The sequence below is a fragment of the Macaca nemestrina genome, chromosome 7, assembly GCF_043159975.1.
Source record: "Macaca nemestrina isolate mMacNem1 chromosome 7, mMacNem.hap1, whole genome shotgun sequence".
Classification (NCBI taxonomy): domain Eukaryota; kingdom Metazoa; phylum Chordata; class Mammalia; order Primates; family Cercopithecidae; genus Macaca; species Macaca nemestrina.
The window spans coordinates 157,255,775-157,276,543 of NC_092131.1; the positions used below are offsets into that span (position 1 = coordinate 157,255,775).

General features: G+C 39.7%; 1 protein-coding gene across 5 annotated transcripts in view; it reads right to left on the reverse strand.

Annotated features, from left to right (window-relative positions):
* Positions 1–19,826, reverse strand: part of LOC105491158 (tripartite motif containing 69) — a 28,265-nt gene extending 8,439 nt beyond the window's left edge. Inside the window, exons 1-6 of one of the 5 annotated variants that reach the window (XM_011757325.3) lie at positions 19,618–19,825; positions 6,092–6,568; positions 5,002–5,097; positions 2,655–2,837; positions 1,800–1,822; positions 1,590–1,714 (exon numbers count right to left, since the gene is read on the reverse strand). In XM_011757325.3, the coding sequence (XP_011755627.1) occupies positions 1,590–1,714; positions 1,800–1,822; positions 2,655–2,837; positions 5,002–5,097; positions 6,092–6,568; positions 19,618–19,623 (910 nt within the window). In that variant the 5' untranslated portion in view covers positions 19,624–19,825. Of the gene's footprint in view, positions 1–1,589; positions 1,715–1,799; positions 1,823–2,603; positions 2,846–5,001; positions 5,098–6,091; positions 6,569–19,617 lie in introns of those variants that run through there. The other 4 variants (XM_011757317.3, XM_071066934.1, XM_011757328.2 and 1 more) reach the window with 4 other exon arrangements.
* Between the last annotated feature and the right edge of the window lie 943 nt (positions 19,827–20,769).

Consider the following 20,769-nt stretch of genomic DNA (forward strand, 5'->3'; position numbering starts at 1 on the left):
AGAGATACTACTATACATTCAATAAAATGGTTTAAATTAAAAAGATTGACAATATCAAGTTTTGGAAAGGATATAGAGCAATGAATTTTCATTAATTGCAGGATGGATAAAACTACCATGGACTACCCCATGTCCATCAATTGGTACATGAATAAGTAAACTGAATGAATAATCATGATTATTGTTACATGGAACAACATAAGCGCTCAAAAAGCATTATGCAGCCGGGTGTGGTGGCTCACACCTGTAATCCCAGCTCTTTGGGAGGCCGAGGTGGGCAGATCACAAGGTCAGGAGATCAAGACCATCCTGGCTAACACGGTGAAACCCCATCTCTACTGAAAATACAAAAAATTATCCAGGTATGGTGGCGGGCGCCTGTAGTCCCTACTACTTGAGAGCCTGAGGCAGGAGAATGGCGTGAACCTGGGAGGCGGAGTTTGGAGTGAACCGAGAAGGCGCCACTGCACTCCAGCCTGGGCAATGGAGTGAGACTCCATCTCAAATAAATAAATAAATAAATAAAATTAAAAACAAAAAAAATGTGCTAAGTGAAAAAAACAGATACAAAACACTATATAATGTATGCTATCGCTTAGACAAAAATTTAGAAAAGACACATTTAAGGTGAAATAAAACATGTCAGTGAATGTTAGAGGCAGAGAGTAGAAGGAAGAAATTGATTGTAAAGAGGCATGTAGGAACTTTTGGGAGTGATAAAAATCTTCCATATTTTGATTATGGCAATGTTTACCTAAGTGTATGTATACATCAGAACTCATCAAATTGTGCCCTTAAAATTGGTTAATTTTACTCTATGTTAACTATATCTCAGTATAATTGATTTTTTTCAATGTCAATTACCTGGAAAAATTTGTGATTTTTCATTAAATCAGGGATTTATTTGTGATTTCTCATTAAATCAATAACCATAAACAATAATAATAATGAGTCTATGAATTCTATAAAAACTCTGTTTAGAATTTTATTTCTATAAAGATTTTTATTTAGAACTTTATTTGATGTTCTTGAAATGCCATGTGTGTTATTTTGTCTTGCTCAGTCCTTTGGTATCTGCAGGAACACAAAAACTTAGTGTCCTTCTTAGGTAGGTTTATTTAAATTATTGGTTTTCTTCTGAAGCACTGAAGATCTAAACAATCTTCTAAAATGTTCTACACTATGAACATCAAGTACAAGAGAAACTATAAAGACCCAGTGTGCATACAAAGAGTATGTACAGAAACCTCCTCCTCCTTCAGAGCAGAGAAGCCCCTGGGATTCATATAGCTGATTTAGCAAAACAAGATAAAATTTTGGCTGTTGCCACATTCCATAAAACAGTCAAAATCATAGGCTAATGAGTAATCCTGATAACAAACTCATATCTATTTACGAGCACAAAGTCATAAATTCTTAGGTCATGGCACTAGAAGAAATTCAGTCACACCAACTAGCCTCCTTTTGGCCAAACTGTACCCCCTTCCCTATCCCAGACTATAAAAACCTAATTAGGGCCACAGAAGAGGTCCCACAGATTAAACATAGATTAGGAGCCTCAAGAACCAATAGTTACTACCCACTGATACCTGGACAGAGAGTGTCCTGCATTTCCCTCCATACCATGTACTGAATAGGACCTTTGTACTGGCCAGGGTTCAGCTTTCTGGAAATAAGCTCTCTGGTTGCCAGCACCCTCATTCCTTGCTCCAAGCTGCAGGGGACATAAATCATTTATCCTTAGACATCCTCCAGAGACTCAGGGAATGATATTAAGAGTACCATAGGGAAACACTTACCTATCTAAGAGAGTTGTGATGTCCTAGAAGAAAGGAGAAAGAGAGACGTCAGATGCCTGTTCATCAACTCCCAAAATTTCTTTGGTGATACCAGCCACCACCAGAATTTGTGCAGATGTCCCCAACTCGTCTCTACCAACTTCTTTCATCCTTCATACACTTTTTCTAATCTTCATCCCTTATCCTAACCCAGGTTAAACTGATCTTTTGCTCCTTCCAGAGTTCCCTTCTACAGGGAGCAAGGCAGAAGCCAATAAGACAATACTTAAGGTTAAGCTATGTTTACCTATACTTTCAAATAGTCTCAGAAGGAAAACACAGTAGGTATCCCACTCCCAAGGCCACTTTTCCTTACTGTAGCTAATTAAACTTCTGAGTGCTGAGATGGTAACCAACGCCTCTTTAGAGGTGAAGCTTAAGAAAGCAAAGGTTAGAAAACAGCTTTTCAGACAGGTCAACTTATGATTGCTGAAAGCCAAAGATACAACTCATGCTGCAAATTTTTTATTTTTGAGAAATAAAGCGTCAGGCTCTTTATGGAAAAATATTAAGCCATTAATATATACTATTAATAATGGAATTTTAAAATCTTATTTCCTAAGAGGATGAAAGTAAAGCTTTCTGCTGTGCATATAGCTGAAGTAGCCTCCTCCTTTTCTTCCAGAGAAACTTAAAAGCACTACTTAACTGTTTTGTTTTGTTTTGTTTTCCCTGGATGTGAAAAGCCACTTCTGTATTCTTTCCAAACCTCTTCCCCCCTCTAGGTAGGAAGGTACCCATAATCATATTGGTGTGGATTCTCACTTTGAGAAAGTCGAAGGAGTTCTGTTGTTCCGTCTTTGCCTGAATGCTCACCAACATATCCTTGGCTAAGAGACATTGCTCCTGAAGCTGGCTCAGATTCAGCTCCATCTCCTCATTCAAGGCTTTCCCCTCTTCCCGGAGCTCAGTTAAAATGTCCTTTTCTTTGCTGTGCAGGAACTGATGCAGCTTTAGAAACTCCATGGACACATGTTGCTGCAGATGTAGCTTGTTTTCCTGGAAACCTCCATGATTATCACCATAGTTATTACAGAGACTAGTGCTTGGGGATGGAGACCCACACCACCAACACTCACACACTTGGGAAATACCATCACAGAAAAATGTATACAAATGGCTACTGAATATCAAATTCAACCATACTAAAATGAGTCCTTTGGGAGACTTATTCCTTTTCCAACAAATTGAGTAGTTCAGGATGAAATAGGCAAAAGTGACCTCTTTTGCAAAAGTGACTCCTATTGCAGTACTCAGATGGTAACCAATGCCATATTAAATAAGACTGTGGAGTTAATCAAACATTCTAGAATGAATGATAATACCCTCCTAGATTGGTAAACCAAAAGCTTCCAAGTGGTACTGTTAGACTGGGGGTATTGGGAGGCTGGAAGAACTGTCCTTATCCAGAAATCAGAACTTGGGGAATGCCACTGTTACACTTGCATCTTTTTCCTTGAGTGAACTCAACATCCTCACAGGTAAACTATTTGACATCCTGGCTTCTCAGTTCCTCATTCTCCTCATGTCTAGTGATTTCCACATTTATTGATTCATTCCTATAGTCTCACCTAGGATTTCATCACCCCCAGCAATTGCATCATCTCCAAAATAACTTTTTATGCACCAGGCCCACTCAGATACTCCTATTGCAACAATTATTGGATCTCATTGAAACCTCCTATTCACCGATCCCTCCATTTCTATTCAGGAATTTCTACCTTCATGTCCTCTCTTATCTAGCTTGGATTCCATGGTCCATAATTATTATTGCACCCTTAAGATAGTCTTGGCTGGGCACAGTGGCTCATACCTGTAATTACAACACTTATGGAGGCCAAGCTGGGAGGATTGCTTAGAACAGGAGTTCAAGACTGGGCAACATAGTGAGACCCAGTCTCTCCAAAAATAAAATAATTAGCCAGGTGTGGCAAACTAGTCCCAGATACTCAGGAGGCTGAGGTGGGAAGATTTCTTGAGCCCAAGAGTTTGAGGTTACAGTAAGCCCATATCCACCTCTTCAATATCATCTTGCTTAGCATGTTACAGGTTTATTGGCCTTTTCTCTGTTTAACATAGGAGCTAACTTTCTGTCTCAGGACTTTTCCATATGCTGTTTTCTATTCCTAGAACATTCTTCTCCAGGCCATCTCCTTCATATTCCCACTCACCCAGTTCACTTGGGTGAGTTACTTATCCTTCAATTCTCAATTTTTAATAAGTGACTTCTTCAGAGAACACAACTCCCCCCCAGTCTAGATTATGTTCTCCATTTATATGCTATCATCATACCCTATACTTTCATTTATAGTACTTATCACAGTTGTTATTTTATTATTACTGTTGGGACTGTTTAATTAACAGCTGTCTCCCATCCCCAATATCTAGTATTATGACCCACTCAATAAATAGTTGTTAAATGAATGAATGAACGCTCACACCAATAGGAACTTTTACAACAGGAACAAGATTTTCTGGAGACACCATTACTTCCATATATCCATCTTCTTTCCCTGAGTCTACATATTTTTTCTTCCAGATGCCAAATACCTGAGAAGGCTCTTCTCCATAGAATAATGAATAAAGAAACAGAACGTCCAATTCAGCACCCCCAGCCTAGGGGCTGCTTTGCCAGATCTCTAGCCATTAATGTTGTCCTAGAATGTCTATGAAGTTGAAAGTGAAGACAATAGCTTTATTTAGTTTGGAGGAAGCTAAGAAAGATCAAATCAGATGGAAAAAGCTTACAACCTTGGAGACCTAGTCCAGAGGTGTCTGGTTATAAACTCAAAGGAAATAAAGGTATTTCTTTGGACATAGCAATCTTTAGTGATTGATTTTTTTTTGATGAATTCCTTTTTTTTGCCATAGATAAAGCCAAAGACCAGACACATTTCAATCCCACAACAGTCACCTGGTGACTGAACCATCAAAAAGATCAGCATATTAGGGGAAAGGTTTATCTGCTCTGTTGGTCAGCTATTAGGAACCTACTCCACCACCATATTCCTTTCCACCCTACAGTCTCAGTTTTCCAATTCTATAGCCTAGGTACCATTTAGTGTGTTGATAATATGTGTTAGGCACCTTTGTACCCATAGCTGAAGTTACATGGAGGGTGTGTTCCAGTTCTATCTCATAACCCCTCTTTCTTGCTCCTCACCTTGTGAGCAGCAATAGCTTCCTTCTGCATGTTCCTCAGGGACTGAAGCTCCTTCAGAGTTGTCTCCAGTTGACCCTGTTGGATGGCAAGCTCCTCCTGGGAATACCAAATAGAATTAACCCACACTGACTCAGGAGATGAAGGACCATAAACGACATCTTCCCCAAGGCCCCAGTGTGCAAGAAAAAAGCAAGCTCTTGCTGCAAAAATCTTCCCCTTCCCTTGTATCATAGTTTTTGTCTCGTTCAAGAATTGTGGAAAAGAAAAGAAAAAAAAAAAAAAGAGGCCAGGTGTGGCAGCTCACATCTGTAATCTCAGCACTTTGGGAGACTGAGATGGGAGGATCACTTGGGTCTAGGAGTTTGAGACCAGCCTGGGCAACATAGTGAGACCCCCATCTCAAAAAAAAAAAAAAAGAATTACAGCTTAAAACTTAGTTTTTCTCTCTTAATAGCTAGCTACAGGGGTTCGAAGAAAGGAATAGAACTTTACACATTTTCCACTCTAGTTATATGCTATTCTCAGAATCTATAATTTTACTTGTGTTGTTCTCACTTGGAACACTTGTTTCTTCCTTCTGCCCTTCCAAATCTAAATGATTTCCCAGTTCAAGTCCTTTCCCTTTCTTTCACTATATGTCCCCTGACAATTTCGTCTTTCTCTAGTCATTTCAGAAATTCTAAACCCTTAAGAATTACAAATGTGACAAAATTTAACTTTTAATAGTAGACTATCTTACATTGCTTCTGTTGTTTTCTTCATTTTAAACTTAACCAATTTTTGAATTTTTTTATAATAAGAGCAATATCTTATATATCCCTGTTCTACACAGTGTTTAGCAGAGTGCTACCATGGCAGAGTTTAGGTACAGATTTAATTGAGGGAGTAAGCCAGGGCTCCTCCACTGTTCCTTTCCTATAAGCAGCAACTCTAGAAAAAGAACTTTGCAAGATACGTTGTACTTTCTGAGCAGTCTGGGTTTTCTAATCATCATTTGAATAAAGGGATGGGGTTCAAAGAAAGAAGAAGCCCTATAAAATATTTTTCCTAGTTTTTCTAAGGGATTGTTCAAGGCCCAGGGCTCACCCACCGTGAAGAAATGGACAGCATCAGAGATTTGCAGGAACTCCTTAGACTGCCCCACAGACAACCGAGCATCCTTGCATTGAAAGCAGATCAGTTTCCCATCTGGTTTACTGAACAGTTTCAGGTTCTCTCCATGCTCTGGGCACTGTGGATGGCCCTTGAGTAGGGGTAACTTCTTAATCTTCTCTACCAACTTGTCCAGTACAAGGTTGAATGTACAGTTGCTATACTGACATAGCATCTTGCAGTCAGGACAGAATGTTTCCTTTGCTTGCAGCCTCCAAAAGTCTTGGATACAGGCTTGACAGAAGTTGTGGCCACAGCTTAGCATCAGTGGGTCATGGAACCAATCGTTGCACAGTGGGCAGTGTAGCTCCATAGTAATATCTTGTATCACCACTTTAGAAGGTAGGTGGGCGATTGAATCGTTCATTTCAACATAGTTGCCTGGATCGATGTTGGAGGAGGAGTTGGAGGATACCTTTAGAAAAGAACAGCTAGAATGAGTTTATCTTTCTTTTTGCCCATTTTAACACTCCAGGATGATGGGCTCCATTCCTAAAGGAGCTGAAAATTGGTACAACTAAAGTAAAAGCACATAATCTGTCCTTTGAAAGTGAACCAGTAAATTGAGTGTTTTCTGACATTATGGCATATGATGCTATTTAAACTTTAATGAAGAATCAAAGTAGAGGAAGAAACAGTCAAAGAAATGTACTTTGTTGTACATCTCTCTCTTTACCCACTTTCCCCATGTATCTGTTGAAAGTTTTATTTTCAGCTTCTGCTCTACTAGTTATTACCTTTATTCTATTTTTGTTTTCTAGAAATTATGTATGAAGAATTGGAAAATCAATCAGATTTCTCAGTCAGTAGTATTATATTATCAACCATCCAGGGTCCTCTTCACTCCTTTTTAAAAAACACATTTCAGGCCGGGCGCGGTGGCTCACGCCTGTAATCCTAGCACTTTGGGAGGCCAAGGTGGGCGGATCATGGGGTCAGGAGATCGAGATCATCCTGGCTAACACAAGTGAAACCCAGTCTCTACTAAAAATATAAAAAATTAGCCAGGCATGGTGGCGGGCGCCTGTAGTCCCAGCTACTCAGGAGGCGAGGCAGGAGAATGGCATGAACCCAGAGGCGGAGCTTTCAGTGAGCCGAGATTGTGCCACTGCGCTCCAGCCTGGGCAACAGAGCAAGACTCTGTCTCAAAAAAAAAAAAGAAAAACCACACACATTTCAGAAACACAAATACAGAAGCTGGCGCAGTGACTCATACCTGTGGTCCCAACTACTCGGGAAAGGAAACTAGGAAGTACCTCAAAGTCATATAAATAAGTAGAGACCAGTGAAAAAGTAGCTACATAGGTAAAGTCCAATAATGCAGTTTTTGGTTTCTAACTCCTCTTTTTCCCCTATTCAATTTAAAAGACAAACGCACAAAACAATAGTTATGTGTGTTAATGGATATGCAATGTGTAAAGAGATAATTTGTGATAATAACAACAAAAAGGAGAGAACAGAGCTGAAAAGGAGCAGTTTTTATAGTAAAATTTTTTGCCTTGTACTATTAAAACTAAGTTGGCATTAATTCACCCTTGATCATTATAAAGTTGACTAATTATAACCCTCAGGTAACTACTAAAGAAAAAACTACTAAGCAATATAAAGAAAAAGAAAAGAGAAAGGAATCAAAATGTTATGCTAGAAAAAAATCAATTAATCACAAAAAAGGGAAGTAATGAAGGAATTTAGAAACAAAAAAGCACATATAGAAAATAAATAACAAAATGGCATAGGTAAGTCTTTCCTTATCAGTAATTACTTTAGATGAAATAGATTAACTTCTGACTGACAGGCAGAGATTAGGAAAATGGATAAAAATAATATGAACCGGCCGGGCGCGGTGGCTCAAGCCTGTAATCCCAGCACTTTGGGAGGCCGAGACGGGCGGATCACGAGGTCAGGAGTTCGAGACCATCCTGGCTAACACGGTGAAACCCCGTCTCTACTAAAAAATACAAAAAACTAGCCGGGCGAGGTGGCGGGCGCCTGTAGTCCCAGCTACTCGGGAGGCTGAGGCAGGAGAATGGCGTAAAAACCCGGGAGGCGGAGCTTGCAATGAGCTGAGATCTGGCCACTGCACTCCAGCCTGGGCGACACAGCGAGACTCCGTCTCAAAAAAATAAATAAATAAAAATAAAAATAATATGAACCAACTATAGGCTATCTACAGGAGACTCACCTTAGAACCAAATACACAAACAAGTTGAAAGTAAAAAGTTGGAAAGATAATCCATACAAATATTTACCCAAAAAAGATGTAGTAGCTCTACTTATATCAGGTAAAATAGACTTTAAGGTAAAAATTGTTAAACTTGTTACAAGAATACAAAGAAGGACATTATCAAGGATATGATAAAAGGGTCAATCCATCAAGAAGATAAAACAAGTATAAACATATACACACCCAACAACAGAGCCTCAAAATATGTGAAGCAAAAAGAGACAAATTTGAAGATAGAAATAGTTCTACAATAATACTTGTAAATTCCAATACCCCACAGTTTCAATAATGGACAGACCAACAAGATAGAAGGTCAGTAAGGAAACAGAAGAATTGAACAACACTGTAAGCCAACTAGACCTAATAGACATATAAAGAACACTTCATCCAACAACAACAGAATATACATTTTTCTTAAGTGTACATGGAACATTCTCCAGGATAGACCATATGCTAGGTCAGAAAACAAGTCTCAATACATTTTTAAAAGATGAAAACCAGCCAGGCACAGTGGCACATGCCTGTAATCCCAAAACTTTGGGAGGCCAAGGTAGGTGGATTGCTTGAGCTCAAGAGTTCGAGACCAGCCTGGGCAACATGATGAAACCCTATCTCTCCAAAAAAAAAGTACAAAAATTAGCTGGTCATGGTGACACATGCCTGTAGTCCCAGCTACTCAGGAGGCTGAGGTGAGAGGATTACTTGAGCCCAGGAGGTCAAGACTGCAGTGAGCCAAGGTTGTGCCACTGTACTCCAGCCTGGGTGACAGAGCAAGACCTTGACTCAGGGAAAAAAAAAAAAAAAATCATACAAAATATCTCTTACTACAATGGAATGAAACTAAAAATCAATAACAGAAGGAAAACTGGAAAATTCATAAATATGTGAAAATTAAACAATACATTCTTAACCAATTGGTCAAAGAAGAAATTACAAGTAATATTAGAAAATACTTTGAGATGAGTAAAAACAAAAATGCGGGCTGTGCACAGTGGCTCACACCTCTAATCCCAGCACTTTGGGAGGCTGAGGCAGGCCAATCACTTGTGCTCAGGACCTTGAGACCAGCCTGGGCAAACTAGTGAAACCCTGCCTCTACCAAAAATATTTAAAAAAAAAAAAAAATTAGCTGGGCATAATGGAACATGTCCATGGTCCCAGCTACTGGGGAGGCTGAGGTAGGAGGATCACTTGAACCCAGGAAGTGGAGGTTGCAGTGAGTCAAGATCACACCTACGCACTCCAGCATGGGTGACAAAACAAGACCCTGTCTCAAAAACAAATAAAAAAACACAGTATGCCAAAACTTATGGGATACAGTGAAAACAGTGCTAACAAGGAAAGTTATAGCTATAAACACCTACATTAAAAAAGAAAGACCACAAATCAATAACCAAAATTTTCCCTAGAACTAGAAAGACAGGTACAAGCCAAACCAAAGCTAGCAGAAGGAAAGAGTAAAGAATATAGGCAGAGCATGGTGGCTCATGCCTGTAATCCCAGCACTTTGGGAGGCGAGGCCAAAGCAGAAGGATCACTTGAACCCAGGAGTTGGAGACCAGCCTGGGCAACACAGTAAGACATCATCTCTACTAAAAATTATAAATAATAATTTTTAAAAAGGCCAGGTGTGGTGGCTCATGCCTGTAATCTCAGCACTTTGGGAGGCCGAGGTGGGCAGATCACTGAGGTCAGGAGTTCAAGACCAGCCTGGCCAATGTAGTGAAACCCCATCTCTACTAAAAATACAAAAATTAGCCAGACGTGGTGACGAGTGCCTGTAATCCCAGCTACTCAGGAGGCTGAAGCAGGAGAATCACTTGAACCTGGGAGGGGGAGGTTGCAGTGAGCTGAGATCATGCCATTGCACTCCAGTCTGGTTGACAGAGCAAGACTCCATCTCAAAAAAAAAAAAAAAAAAAAAAAGCCAGATGTGGTGCATGTACCTGTAACCCCAGCTATTTGGGAGACTGAGGTGAGAGAATCATTTGGGCCCGGGAGGTCAAGGCTGCAGTGGGCCATGATCGTGCCACTGCACTGTAGCCTGGGCAATAGAGTGAGGCCCTGTCTCAAAAAAAAAAAAAAAAGGCAAAAGAAAAACAAAATAAAAGAATAGAAAAGGATAGAGAAAAATTAATGAAATAAAAATGCAATTCTTTGGAGGGAAAATCCACAAAATTTAGAAACTGTTAAGTAGACTAATAAAGAAAAAAAGAGAGAAGATTTAAATCACTAAAATCAGAAATGAAAGCAGGTAAATTAGTATAGATCTTACAGAAATAATTATAAGAAACTATGAACAATTGTATGCTAACAAACGAGCAACCCAGATGAAATGGAAAAATTTCCAGAAACACATCAACTACCAAAACTGACTCAAGAAGAAATAGAAAATCTGAACAGACCTATACCAGGTAAAGCGAGTAGATCAGTAATCAAAATCCTCCCAACGAAGAAAAGCCCAGGACCAGATGGTTTCACTGGTAATCCTACCAACTATTTAAAGAATTAAGACCAGTCTTTCTCAAACTCTTCCAAAAAAACAGGAGGGAACACCTCCTAATTCATTCTGTGAGGCTAGCTTGTCTTGGTCCTAAAGACCAATAAAGACATCACACAAAACAAACTATTTTTAGTTTTCTTTTTGCAAAAGAGTGAAAAGACAACTTACAGAATGGGAGAAAATATTTGCAAATCCTATACCAGATAAAGTCTGGTATCCAAAATAAAGAACTCTTAGAACTCAGTAGCAGAAAGATAAACAACCCAATTTTTAAAAGGGACAAAGGATTTGAATAGACAATTATCCAAAGAAGATAAACAAATGACTGACAAGCACATGGGAAGATACTTAGTATTACTAGTCATTAGGAAAATTCAAATCAAAGCCACAATGAAATACCCCTTCACACTCACTAATATTACTATAATTTTTTAATGGAAAATAATAAGTATTGGTGATACAGAGAAATGGACTCTTGTACATCGTTAATTGAGAATACAAATTTGTGCAGCTACTGTGGAAATGAGTTTGGCAGTTCGTCAAAAAGTTAAACAAAAAATTACCATAAGACCTACCAATTCCACTTCTAGGAATATACCCAAAAGAACTGAAATTCAAACAAAAACTTGTATATAAATGTTAATAGTAGCACTATTCACAATAGGCACAGGTGGAAGCAATCCAAATGCACATTAACTAATGAATGGAAAAGTGTGCCATACTCATACAATGGAAGATTCTTCAGTCAGAAAAGGGAATAAAGTACTCATACATGGTACAACATGGATGAACCTCAAAAACATTATGCTAAGTGACAAAACCCAGATACAAAAGGTCACATATTATATGATTCTATTTATAGGAAATATACAGAACAGGTAAGTCTATAGAAACAGCAGATTATTGGTTGCCAGGGCTGGAGAGAAGGAGATATGGGGAGTGACTGTTCATATCACTGGAAGTGACTGGGCATGGGGTGTCCTTTTGGGAGGACAAAAATGTTTTGAAACTAGATAGAGGTGATTATTGTACACCATGGTGAATGCACTAAATGCCACTGAATTGTACATTTTAAAATATTAACTTTATGTTGTATGAATTTTACCTCAATTTTTGAAAAAGTGGAAGCTATAGGCCGAGCACGATGGCTCACGCCTGTAATCCCAGCACTTTGGGAGGCCAAGGCAGGTGGATTGCTTGAGCCCAGGAATTTGAGACCAGCCCGAGCAACATGGTGAAACCCTGTCTCTACCAAAAAAAAAACAAAAAACAAAAAAAACAAAGCTGGGCGTGGTGGCGCGTGCCTGGAATCCCAGCTGCTCAGGAGACTGGCTGAGGCTAGAGAATTACCTGAACCTGGGCCGTTGAGGCTGCAGTAAGCCTAGATCATGCCACTGCACTCTAGCCTGGGTGACAAAGTAAGACCCTGTCTCAAAAAATTAGTAATAATAAATTGAAGCCATTTGACTTTTTTTTTTTTTTTTTTTTTTTGAGACAAAGTCTCACTGTTTCGCCTAGGCTAGAGTGTAATGGCATGATCTCTGCTCACTGCAACTTCTGCCTCCCAGGTTCAACGAGTCTTCTGTCTCAGCCTCCCGAGTAGCTGGGATTACAGGCATGTGCCACCATACCTGGCTAATTTTTTGTATTTTTAGTAGAGACGGGGTTTCACCATGTTGGCCAGGCTGGTCTCGAACTCCTGACCTCAAGTGATCCACCCACCTTGGCCTCCCAAAGTGCTGGGATTACAGGTATGAGCCACCACGCCCAGCCCAGAGCCAGAATTTTTACATTGAATAATATCCTGCTTTGCAGGATGCTATATAATGTCTTCCACAGTGGGCTACTATTTGATGAATAGCCACCAGAAGTGACTTCAATCTCAGTGCCTAATGGTCTAATGGTGTAAATAAACATTCAGTGATGCCAGCTTTGTTTCTATGCCCATACTTCCTGGGGCATAGAAATGAATAACTTGGAGGCTCTGACCATGAGCTGCTCATATCTGGACCTTTACTACATTTATGGAACCAGGGCAAAGTGCAACTAGAAGTCCCAGGCTTCTATTTTCAACTTGCATATCATCTTCCTCTGAAGGATAAAAATATAGACAGAAGATGTACTCTGAGGCAAAATCCCTGAGAGTTTGTCCAGAGGTTACTCTCCTGTTCCCAAAAGGAAAACTGGAGCTCAGAGGAGTACGAACTTGCTCTGACACTCAAGTCTTTGGTGGAATCAGGGAATTCAAAGAACTCTATCCTCAAGGCCAGAGCTATTTCCATCTGCCATACGTCCACTAGAGAATTGGAGTATCCAGAACTGCTCTGTTCCTCATTCCTAACCCTGCCCATTCCCAGTTAGAAGTTTATATTTACCTCTCCTTATGGGCTTAGTTTCCCTTATATTCAGATTTATTCTAGCCAGGGGAACATGGCTAAACATTCTTTGCTTCATGATCAAATTCCATTCTCATTAATAACTATTTATATTGCCCTCATTCCATATCTGGATTCTCACTTTTGTTGTCAAAATGCTTTTGCTTGAGTTTCTAGCCCTTTGCTCTATAGTTTCCCACATAGCCTGTGTTCCCTATTGCTGATATCTGATCTCCCCAAACCTGGGTCTTGCCTGTGTGGACCTAATATGGCCATCCTCTCTTTGAATGTTGCCTTTCAACCATTCTCTGTAGCCTCTTTTTCTGAAACTCTTATCAGACAGATGTTGAAGCTTCTCACTCCAGTTTTTATTTCTATTAATTTCTTTTACATATCTTCTAGCTCCATAACTTTCTGTGCTTTGCTTTGGACATTTTCTCCCGTTGTTGTTTTATAGGTGCTATTTATTTTTTATTTCTCTAAACATCTTTGAATGAGGTGAGTTCTTCCTGAATCAGCTATTTGCAAGACACTTGTATGAGGATGGAGGCAGGGTTATATTTGAGGCTGTTTTCTTTATGAAACAATGTTCCATGGGTTCTTTTTTCCCCGTGATCAACACTGCAGCATTGTTTGCAATGCAGAGTCTCTCTCCCCATTCTACATCAGCAACAGACTGATTTCTGAAAATACGGCCTATTTGTCCTTGTTCAACTTCACCTTTCCTATATCTCAAATCTGTGTAACAAATGGTTGCAGGAAAGCCCAGCTTAAGCCTGCTTGCCTGTTCTCTTTGTTCTGTACCAGGGCTTGTGGGTCATGGCCAACAGGATGGGGTACTTTCTTTGGAAAAGAACCACCTCCCTTCAGGTAAGGTCCACATCCCTAGGCATCCTCCCTCACATTCCTGCTTGACTTTCACTATGTTTGGCAGTCCTTCCTCACAGATTGTAGTCCAAGCTGTTTGATGTCTCTAGTTTCATTGCAAATTGTTTGTCTATTTTTCATTCTCCTTGTGGTTTTTTACTTAAAGAAGGATGAGTTTCTAAGAGAAGGGGGATAATCAGTTTTTAATCCACCATTTAAAAACTAACACTTAAGGCTGGGTGTGGTGGCTCACGCCTTTAATCCCAGCACTTTGGGAGGCCGAGGTGGGTGGATCATGAGGTCAAGAGATTGAGACCATCCTGGCCAACATGGTAAAACCCCGTCTCTACTAAAAATACAAAAAATTAGCCAGGCGTGGTGGCGGGTGCCTGTAGTCCCAGTTACTCAGGAGGCTGAGGCAGAAGAATCACTTGAACCCGGGAGGCAGAGGTTGCAGAGAGCTGAGATTGCACCACGGCACTCCAGCCTGGCGATAGAGTAAGATTCTGTCTCAAAAAAAAAAAAAAACTAACAAACAAAAATGAGATTGCACCACGGCACTCCAGCCTGGCGACAGAGTAAGATTCCGTCTCAAAAAAACAAAAAACAAACAAACAAACAAAAACTAACACTTAAATCGTTTTTGACACTTTAACGTTTCTATATATTTAAAGAAAGGTGTGTGTGTTTGGGTGTGTGTGCGTGCGCATGTGCTGGGGGTGGGCAGAATATTTCAAAATGTCCTCAATATATCAACTTGTCTAGATTGGGTAATGGACTTTCAGTGTTAATCAGTGTGGATGCCTTTCCTGAAAGATAACAAATTTACCTCCAGCCCATAGGAATGGGAACGCAAAGCCAGTATTTAGCGGTGTTATAGAAAATACGAAGTGCTACTCTTTGCACACTTGAATTTTAAACTAAGATTGATTCCTAATACCTGCTAGATATCTTAATCACAGTAGCTGTCTTTCCCATAGTACATGCTAAAGGTTGGGCCTACACACACCATGTGGCCTCCACTCCCTCTCCTAGGCCACAGATAGGCTTCAAACTCATTTCATAGGCTGTCCAGCAATCCAAGACATGACCTAATACAAAAAGATGATCCGGCAAACCAGAACTTCTCATGAATTTGAATCTTTGAACAAAAGGAGAATCCAGAAGTCAAAAGTAAGAACAAAAGTTTAAAGACTGCCATGAAGTAGCGCTTAGGACTTGAAAGAGAAAACAGAATAAAGGAGATAAATTTTAAACAGAAATCAGAAGAAATGCAGAGATGCAGAGTGGAGAGAGCTAGTTAGTTGGCAGAGACGAGAATTACAGAGAGAAACAAATGTGGAGAATGGCTGTATTATGTTAACCACAGCTCTGTCCTTTGGTTCTTCCTGGGATTTCTGTGCCTAGCAGGATGCCTTGCTCAACAAATATTTATCCTCAAAGTAAGCGAAGTTACCTCTTCACTTAAGGTAACTTGCCTGAATTTCTGCTCTTGTAATGGACCCTCTACCATAGCACTCTGTTGAAATTTTTTCTTAAGATGCTAAGGTAGAGTTTGCCAAACACTGTTTAATGACACTGTCAATCTCTATCTTCCTTGACTTATTTAATGTTTCCTTTGGCCCTTGTAATATGATACTGTCCTAGTTCTTCTGCCTCTAACCACTTTGTTCTTACCAAGTGAGCCATTCATTCCCATACCTTTATATACAGTCTGTAAATAAAGATAACTCCCAAATCTCTTGAGCCCACAACTGGGTCCTTGAAAATCAACCTGACTGAAACGGAACTCATATTTATCCCTAAATCATTTCCATCTCTTGACTTCCCTATTTGTATTTATTGTACCATCAATCTTCCAGTTTGAAATCTGAGTTATCTTTAGATATTCTATTCAATTCTTTCTTCCCTATCATCTAATCAGTTGCAAAGTCTAATTATTAATAATTGCCAACCCTCCTCTGCCTTCCAAAATCTTCTGGTGTTTTTCATAGCCTACCAAAACAAGTTTTTTAGTTTTTTTTAAAAAGGGCCTCAGAATTTAGAACTCTCTATAACATGTTGAAAAGTCATATTTCTAGTCTCCTTCCCCATGGTTTTGTTGTACAATTAAAATATTTAATTCACCATCCTTTTACATATTAATAATTTACTAAAGGTTACATTAACCAGCCGGGCGCGGTGGTTCATGCCTATAATCCCAGCACTTTGGGAGGCCAAGATGGGCAGATCACAAGGTCAGGAGATTGAGACCATCCTGGCTAACACAGTGAAACCCCGTCTCTACTAAAAATACAAAAAATTAGCCGAGTGTGGTGGTGGCGCCTGTAGTCCCAGCTACTTGGGAGGCTGAGGCAGGAGAATGGCGTGAACCCAGAAGGAGCAGCTTCCACTGCACTCCAGCCTGGGGGATAGAGCGAGACTCCGTCTCAAAAAAAAAGAAAGTACATTAACGAAAAGATAATAAAAGCTTTAAAAAGAAGAAGACTTCATTCTTTGTACTAGGCTGAATGGGCAATTCTGTGGAAGGGAAGAGAAAAATGTCTATTTATTTTCCACCTCCTCAATATGTGCTTAGAAGACCAAATCTAGGGCAGGGTATGGTGGCTCATACCTATAATCCTACCACTTTGGGAGGCTGAGTCAGGAGGATTGCTTGAGGCCAGGAGTTTGAGACCAACCTGGGAAACATAGTGAGATCCTGTCTCTATTTTTATAAATGAAAAAGAAGACCAAACCCAGAAAAATATGCCTATCAGGAAATACACAAGTTCAAAAAAAGACTGCATTTTAAGCCAGTCAGAGCTGTCTCAAAAACTTTAAAAAGAGATACATTCTGAATAAGATAAAACGTATAGAAGAATCTGGCCACTTGAAGGTAATCTAGGAGAAGGAATACATACCAGCATCAATTTGTAATCCTAGTGAATGTAGTGTCTTTTGAAGGTGGATATCACTCAGGAATTTTATTCAATGCGTTTTTAAAGTATATTTAAATTATATAGTGGTTACCAAAGCGGGGCAAAGAGGAATGGGAAGTGACTGATAATGGGTATGGAATTTCTTTTGGGGGTAATGAAAATGTTCTGGAATTAGATAGGGGTGATAATTGTACAACTTTGTGAATATACTAAAACCACTGAATTGTAAACTTCAAAAGGGTTAATTTTATGATATGAAAATATATTTCATGTTATTAATTGTTGATATGATATGATTGATTGATTTTTTTATATGGTTAATTCATCTTGCTAGCTGAAGGTGTGCCAATTCCCCTGGCTTTCAATAATATATCCTTTTCTGTAAAACAAGAGATTAATTATATTAGCTAATATTTGCTGAGCACTCACTGTGGAAGAGGCTTTACATACATCATTTCATTTAATCTCAGAACAACCTATGAGATAGGTATTATTACCACATATTTAAGGAAACTGAAGCTTAGATTGTTTAAAGTATCTTGCCAGAGTCACAATTATTAAGTAGTGAGTCCCAGATTTGAACTCTTTATTTGACCCCAAAGCCTATTAACCATTGAGTCAGCAGGAAGCCCATCAATATGTTTTGTGGAATTGAATTTATTAAATGGATCACATTTGTGAGGCAAAATATCTGCAATAACTTCCTATTGCGCTAGAGGGAGACATAGAATTGGAAACCAAAGGAGATTCTAAAATTTCTGGACCTGGAAATCTTTTAGGAAGCACATCTACTGCCAGCCCCTTTTAGGGGAAGTCTAACCTTAAGGCGGAGAGAGAGAAACTCGAGTCAGGAATTGATATTCATCCTTATAAAGCCGCAGCTGGCAGGAATCACTTTATAAGAAAGCACATCAGCAGGGCGCAATGGCCCAGGCCTGTAATCTTAGCACTGTGGGAGGCCGAGGCAGGAGGATCACCTGAGGTCAGGAGTTCAAGACAAGCCTGGGTAACATGGTGAGACCCTATCTCTACTAAAAAAAAAAAAAAAAAAATTAGCCAGGAGTGGTGGTGTACCCCTGTAGTCCCAGCTATTCGGGAGGCTGAGGCATGAGAATCACTTGAACCCTGGAGGCGGAGGTTGCAGTGAGTTGAGATGGTGCCACTGCACTCTAGCCTGGGCAACAGAGTGAGACTCTGTCTTTAAAAAAAAAAACAAAGTAAGAACATCTCTTCCTCCTTTGGTTCACTGTGTATATTCTCAAAGAGCAGAGAAAAGGCAAAGATTAGAGCTATGAAGTCTTTGGAAGCTTGCATAAGAAATCCTTAATTTCTACCAGAGACATTTTTTTCCTGAGAAGTTTTGTGTTGTAAACTTTTGAAATCATGGTTAAGATATCTATGGAGAGTTCATTTGCTTTTCAACCTTTATTCCTTCAAAGTAATTTTTAAACTTTGATGGGCAGATTTTATGAATAATTAACTTTGAGAGCAAAAAAATACAATTCCTCCACAGAGACAAACGATATGGCACAGCCAGCCCAAACCTAAGAGCAAGACACACTCCTGCTTCACAAGTCATGCCATTTTCACATCAGAAGGAAAGATTCTGAACTTTCCGACTTCTCGGAGCTTCTCAGAGTTGAAAGAAATTTTAAGCCATTTAATTCACTCCTTTCCAACCTCTGCCTGAACGTCTGAAGTAATGGGAAGCTCACTATCACACAAACAGTTTTTTTTTACTATTATGGAAAAGTGTCTATTTTCACTGACTTGGCCTTAAAGTAATAAGAATATAGTAGGTATAGGCAATAGTGTTTATTTTTCCCCTAGAAATTATAAACAAAATGCTTATCGCCCTGTTTGCTTCAATAGCTGAGGACAGAGAAGAGTAACAGCAAACCTAAAGGTCCTATGATAGAGGAAATTAGAAACTGATCTTAATGATTAATATAATGAAATTAAACTTTATAAGAAGTGGAAACTGGTGGAAATGGATGATAACTCAGGATTCAAGGGCCCCTGTGTCAACATCTCTTGTCGATGAATTTTAGTGAGTTTTTCAAGCTTTCATGTAGTAAATAAGCATTTTCTTTTGTCTGTCTAACAATCAGGAAAACACTAAGTTGAGAAGAATATAACTTCCTTTGTTTTAGCTCTGAAGAGGTCTTAAAGGAAGGAATTCAATTAAAAATGTTTACTATCTGAGTATCGACTCTGCCTTAAATACAAAATAATCAAATGTGAAGGTATTGTAAGCAAACCAAGTTATACATAATAATTTTTAAATCTAAAACAAAATGATTACATTGATAATGAAGGCAAATTTTGTATAGCATGTGATTTAATTTTTCTCAAAATGTTTTGATGGATTTCATTACTTTCCTACCAGCTTCTCTAGTCTAAATTATCAGTTATTCCAAGGCCTGGAGAGAGTATAGTAGCTACCAGCTGTCACAAGTTAAATACTTCTCTTCATTAATTTCCTTTTGTGCTCCCAAATCCATATCCTCTTCTATGATCCTGTTTTCCACACTATTCCTAGAAGCCCTGCTAAGTAAAAAAAGGATCACTCACCTCCATGAAGCTTCAGCCTACCAAGGGGCAGAGGCAGGCACTTGAATCAGAGCTCAGCAGGCCCAGGATGTCTGCAGACCAGAAGTCAGGGACCTGTTAGTTTTCAAGGAATGGGCTCAGAGCATGACAAAAGGAAGAAAAGTTCAGGAGCTGGAGAGAAGCAGCAAGGCCAGAGTGAGGTCTGGCAGATTCCGTGACAGTTTGTCAGTTGCTTTGATCATCATTTGCTTAAGAGAAAGAGAAACCCTCATTACAATACCCTACCTGCCCAACTTTTCTTTTGTAGGAGAAGAGGGCAGCTCATTTAGATTCAAACTGGTAGTCTAATCTTAAGGTTCATAGCTCCCCATTTCTGGACTAGGGATGCTCTATGAAAGAGGAAATACACGTCAGCAGCAGCCTATATTAAGCCTAACTCATGAAAAATAACCACCTCACCCCTGTTCGTGATCCCATCACACCATCAAGACACTCGCTGAGTGGCTTTAATAGAGAGCTAGTTCACCTCTCATATTCCAGTGAAGCAGCCCTGACTTTGTCTCTGAGACAGTAACACAGGCCTGGAAAACACCAGGCCCTAAGAAAGCAGGATGAGCTTTCTTTCATACAGCTTTCTTCAGCAGTTTTCGCCCACAGAGAGATGTCCCAGCACTATGCTCCTGCGTGACTTATAAAGAGCCACCATAGAGCCAAACAGTTTTTCTTACAGTAATTCCTCTAACTCAATATGATTTCTTACACGTCTGGCTCCTGGCTAGCAGTCCAGCCTTAATGACCACAGCTCTTTCCCCGATGTTTGGGATTGCCACTCTTCTGCAGCTTTGTACATGTTGTCCCTTCGGCTGGGAGTTTCCCTTCCCCTACACCCCCGTCTTTATCTCTTTACTAAACTCTTCCCTAACCACTCCCTCATCCCCAAACCAAGCTTTACCCACTTCCCTGTCTCTTCTAGAAGATATTTTGCTGGCTCTATACCAGAGGTTAGCAACCTCAGCCCTATTGATATTTTGGGCCTGTTAAGTCTTTTAAGTCAGAGGGGCTGTCCTGTGAATTTTAGGATATTTAGCCGTATCCCTGGCGTTTACACACTAGTTGCCTGTAGCCACCCCCTTCCTCTCCAGTCATAACAAAAATGTCTCCAGACATTGCCAA